This window comes from Silene latifolia, chromosome 3, assembly GCF_048544455.1.
Source record: "Silene latifolia isolate original U9 population chromosome 3, ASM4854445v1, whole genome shotgun sequence".
Taxonomy (NCBI): Eukaryota; Viridiplantae; Streptophyta; class Magnoliopsida; order Caryophyllales; family Caryophyllaceae; genus Silene; species Silene latifolia.
Genome location: NC_133528.1, coordinates 78,664,583 through 78,669,993, shown reverse-complemented (window position 1 = coordinate 78,669,993; position 5,411 = coordinate 78,664,583). Strand labels below are relative to the sequence as shown.

Genomic DNA, 5,411 nt, shown 5'->3' with positions numbered 1-5,411 from the left:
TCAGAATCTCTGTGAACATCCTTGTTCATTGGCATCACGAGAGTCATTCTAGACATAGAATGCTAAGGGTAACTAATTTCTAAATGTTCATGTCACTACTTTGTGTGTTGACATGAGGCGAAGTATTTGAATGGTTCCAATTTTCCATAAAAACTGGCGGCGACTCCACAAATGCAGGCTTGTCAAACCTTTCACGGGTTTCAATGCCTTACAAATCGATAACGGCCCCATGACATGCTTTGGCTCACGCCGGAGTTCCGTGGGAGAAGTGTCGCCGCCTTACAAATCGGATACAGAATGTGCGAAATGACTGGAAAGTGAGAAATGATGGTTTGATGACCTAGATGGTAACCCTCTGCTGGAGATGTGCAAATGAGTCGAGATAATTAAAACGGGATTAAGGGCTAAAATGTTGGTGATTTAGTTAGTTTGACCTTTTGATTGGACCTAGTCTTAAGTCTTGGTACCGAAAAGTGTGAAAGGAGTTGGTTGGTGATGGTGTGAAGCGTAGTTCGAGAAATAGTAGAAAGAGGCTGGAATATGAAAGCCCTTTGTCCGAGGCTTTAAAATCCTGCAACGTGTATCAACGACTACACCTCCATAGACAGTAAATTGATTGATTGATTAGAGCCTCATCTTTTTTTTTTTTTCATTTATTTACCGAAGCCTCCTCTTCCTTCTTCTTCTTCTGCCGTTTCCACTTCTTTGCTCATCAAAGCAATACCAACATCAACATCAACATGGGCAGGAAACCCAAAGCATGCAAGGTCTCTTCCTACTCCTTTTTCCTCCCAAACTCTCCATTCTTTTGCTTTACATGTTGTATACATCCTCTGTTTTCAGTTATTTACATTTATATGTGCATGTCAATAAAAAATGTTAGTATTGTTTTGCTAAGTTTTACGGTAGTTGTTTGATTGTAACAATGACCAATCTTGTCGAGTATAATGGCTTGGGCTATGCTTTATAGACTTCGAGCCTGTCACCTAAGGGTGGTTAACCCTGGTGTACGACTGTACGTGATTTGCATGCTATCACTTATATTCGGGTTTACCTAGTGCGCACCGAAAGTAGGGGCTGCGGTTCCCTCGTCATCCAAAAGAAACAAAAAATGCATGCTCTTTATGCTCAACTACTGTTCCATCTTGTTTAATCGTTTTTATCACAACAATCTTACCCCAAGGCTCCCACTTATAGTATTATAATTCGGTTTAAGACTTAATCACAGAATCGATTCTTGTCGCATTTTCTCGGTCATCGCGGTATAAATGCACTCAACACTCAACAGTGCCTGAATATGCTGCTTTCACAAATTTCTTTGGAGTATAACTTCTATAGATTGAGAACTTTCGCGAGAGAAGTGAGTTTCTCAAAATGTGGAATAATTTATGTTTTGAAATGTAGAGAATAAAATTTTATTACAGTCTGAGAATGCACATTGATATTTTACTTTCTTAGTATCCTGTGTCCCGATACCTCGGATCCCATGACATATATCCGCCAAAGAGAAGCACACATAATATGGCTACTCATTTTCTACTCCATATTATACCGGAAAATGTAGCTACTCATTTTCTAAAGCTTGAATTCTATGGAAAGCTCTTTGAAATCCGCCTCAAGGAAGAATTTGAAGAAAACTTTAAACAAGTAGATACGAGAGTGTCTTAAATAATGTCAACAGTTCTCGCAATCAGTTATACGCATTTATGTGCTCTATTTTTTGTTGTAAAATTTGGATTTGATATCCTTTCTTTTTAACTTCAACAAGTCGAACAAGATCGATCATGTTAGCTTTACATTGCCCTCTAACTTTTGTTAATTCATACTATTTTTTTTTTACTCTTATTGACTTCTTACAATTGATGACGTACTCAACTCATTAAGCAACCATTGGCAACGGGAGAGCAACCAAGTGCAACTGCTGGGAATCCTAGTAACTTAGAGCCCGGTCCTCTAAACTCCGATACTTCCCATACTGGCAAAAGGAAATCAAAAGCTTCTAATGCAGTTATTAGAAGATCTCAAAGGCTTCATCATAGTGCCGGAAATCAAGATATAGAGCCTGTTGTTTACGAGTTACCCATCAGTGACAGTGAGAACGATAAAGAAGAAACCGCAAATAAGAAACAGCAGGAGATGCACGCGCTTGACTTGAAAATATCTTCCGAGCAGACATCTGATGTATTGGCCGTATCTTCTTCTCATTGTCTAGGAGCTAAGATCCTCTTTATTGTGCCCATTTTAACTTGGACCTACTTTTTCTTACTGTATTCAATAATTACCGCTTTAGAAAATAATAATGTAAAAATAGTCGGTTTCGACAAATCAAACATAGATAAATTCTGCTCGTATCTCTGCATATGTTAGGATAAACTAATGGTTAAAAGTGACTTTAGTTGACCATAGTCACATAAGGATGATAAATTTGGGATGGACAGAGCAACTTCTTGTGTTATGTTTTTACCGAGTGTTTTTTTTTCCCCGTTTCTTGACAGGAGATGAATTTCGAGAAGGAAAATCCTGGTGTAGCGGATATTAAGTACAAAACAATGTACATCAACTCCCAAAAGAAGGTAGAGGACGACAGTATTCCGAGATGATATCCTGTTATCATTAATGTGATTTAAGTCATGTGACTAGTTTTTTTCTCAAGTAAATTGAGTTTTCCACATTTTCAGATCGAGGCTTTGATGGAGGAGAATAAGGAATTGAACAAAGCTCTGGAACATGCTGTTGGAAAAATTGATGTGGTATGTGCCACAGAACACTGGCTTTTTATTTTTTCAACATAGCAGGTGTGTTATGTTTACTTCTACAGCATGACTGCTGCAGTGCTATTCAAGTATAAGTATGCTTAAATTTTAGCAAAAGATTTTGTTAGTAAGTACCATATCCTAAGCCTACTTCCCTAGCAACTTTCCTTCCTTATTCTGATTTCTGGCTACTTTCTTTTTCGGACTGACTGGAATGAAGATCTCCTTCATTTTTGCCACAGTAAATGTTCGATCCCATTCAAACGTAGGATGTAAGAAATCACACGCTTTTGGAGACTTATGGCCATAAATTAGATAGTGATGCTACAAGGATTGAATAGTTCACACATGCTCTTGAATGGTGATGCTAGGTTAATTGTTTTAATGGCCTCTCGTTGACTAAGATAACAAATAATATGAATTTTGTGGCTTGTATAAAGTAGTCATTTTGTCCTTGGTTTTTGATACAAACGCGAAGAAAAGAATCAATTCAGATTTCCTGCAACCGTAAGATGCTCACATAAATCAAACTAGGGGTTGGGATATTGGTAACGTTTTAACCAAGTTTGAGTGTGTGAGGCAGTATAACGAATCTTATACATTAATTTTGAGGGTTAATCTAGAGGTCTCATCGGTAAAAGTTACTCCGTACTAATTATACTGGAGGTTTAGATGATATTTTTTCTGTATTCCAAAATTATTGTTAGGTTCGAAGTAGACCTGTCAAATGGGTCGGGTCGGGCTCGGCAGGGAATACGGGTCGGGTTAGGGTCAGAATACGGGTCAAGAAATAATTTTTAACGCTTTTTTTAAAAACGTACAACATATTTAAAATTAATATTTTAATCATATTTAATGTTTACATTAATTATATTGACACACTTATTAAAATAAAGTATTTTTAATAATTATTTTATTATTAAATATTATAAAAGTTAAAAAAAATCAACTTTTTAATCGTGTTTGTAATTTTAAGTAATAAAAAAATTATTTTTTTTAATTATCTTTTCAAATATAATATATAAATAATAATATTTTAATAAAATTCTTGATTTACCCTTGTTCCGTTCAGGTTGGGTCTCGACCCTAAACGGGTCATTTCGGGTTCGAGGAAAACGGTTCGCCGGGTCGAAATTTCTGGATCTTGGCCCTAAAAACGGGTCGGGTTAGGTCAGAATTTGACAGGTCTAGTTCGAAGTTAGTGTTGTAATTTGGGCTAGTTACTTTGTGCCCATACTATCTTTCTAGTTGCAGTATTATCATAGTCGAGTTCGGTCATTTCGGCTGATGGGGTTTACGTCCGTTTTGAAGGGTTTTGCTATGGATTTTGATTTTTGACCCTAAATCCTGTCAACATATTATTAGCTTGCAGTTTATTCTACTTTTACATTATTTATCGATCGGTGTTTCGTAGTTTGAGGGGTTGGAGTTAATTTCACAACAGTAAAGATTAGTGAGATTCTATTTTCAATGTGGCAAGATCGCTAAGGTTTATTTGCTTTTTGTCAATTTAGTAAATAACATGTAATTAAACTTATAAATTGGAGTGTGTCCAGGATAGTAAAATTAGACCACGACACTACATCGTGACCATTCAAGTTTAAAAGATTAACGCAACCATGGTTTAAAATTCTATTATCCTCTTTTATGGATTAGCCACTGATATCAGGCTCTGAGGCTCCAAAGTCCAAAGTCCAATTTCGAGTCACAATTGGAATGGACACTTGCAGGTAATATAATCAGAGAACACTAAGCTGTGACTTCGTCTTGCTGCCTGGAGTCTTTGACTACGCATAATCTCTTACTCATGTTAAGCTTACATGTTTGTCTCGATGAACCAATCTCAAGTAAATTGTAAACTGAAAGAACTGTTGGATGGACTTAAATTTTTCCTTAATATTGGTTCTCTCTCTCTCTCACACACACACACACACACACACACACACACACACCCATGCCTCAATCTTCAAATTTTCTATTGCAACTTTTTTCTTATTTATTGGTTTAATAACATGCAATTTTCGTACTTATTTCAGTATGAGAAGCAGAGCAGCTTGTACGGTGAAGTTATGAATGTTATTGCAAGTCTGTCGAAGGTGAATGAAAACCTCTCGACTCATGTGAAGCGTGGGCCTTTTCATTATAACAGTGCAGATGGAGTAAGATATCGCAAAAAGAAGACGAATGAACACATTTAGAACTGTAAGGCAGTGATCAATGGTTCTAATTGTCACTTGAAGCTTAGGCTTCGTAGGGAAATTTTTTGGTGCAGCTCTAGAAATCAACTTATTCGGCTATGTGTTTTCACATTTGGCGTAACCGCAGATGTTTAGACTTGCATGTCACTCTGTTGCTCTTGATTTCCCTTTTATCGGACTATTTTCGTTGGGTGTAATGTTTTCTTTTCTTTCTTTTTCTAAAACACCAAATACGGAGTGTCAGTCAACTAGTCATACCTAGTCTTTTTTTGACGAGCAAATAAGTTGAATGAGGGTGGACGGAGTAAAAGGGAGGTGAAGGAGAGGAGAATGATTGTAAAAGAGATAGCGAAGTTACAGAAGCAAGAAGAGATTTTTTGGCGACAACGATCAAGAGCTATTTGGTTGAAAGAGGGGGATAGAAATACGAAATTTTTTCATCGAAAAGCAGGGCAAAGGA

General features: G+C 36.8%; 1 protein-coding gene across 1 annotated transcript; it reads left to right on the top strand.

Moving 5' to 3' along the window:
- The first annotated feature begins 515 nt into the window (after positions 1-515).
- LOC141646146 (uncharacterized) lies at positions 516-5,157 on the top strand. Its single transcript, XM_074454170.1, has 5 exons — positions 516-767; positions 1,885-2,181; positions 2,496-2,573; positions 2,679-2,750; positions 4,790-5,157. Exons 1-5 carry the CDS (start codon positions 741-743, stop codon positions 4,949-4,951), a joined length of 636 nt encoding a protein of 211 aa, XP_074310271.1. The 5' UTR covers positions 516-740; the 3' UTR covers positions 4,952-5,157.
- Positions 5,158-5,411: the final 254 nt, after the last annotated feature.

Coding starts and splice junctions, on each gene's coding strand:
- LOC141646146 (XM_074454170.1), top strand. CDS start 741: ATGGGCAGGAAACCCAAAGCATGCAAG. Junction 2,574..2,678: donor ACATCAACTCCCAAAAGAAG/GTAGAGGACGAC, acceptor CCACATTTTCAG/ATCGAGGCTTTGATGGAGGA. Junction 2,751..4,789: donor CTGTTGGAAAAATTGATGTG/GTATGTGCCACA, acceptor TACTTATTTCAG/TATGAGAAGCAGAGCAGCTT.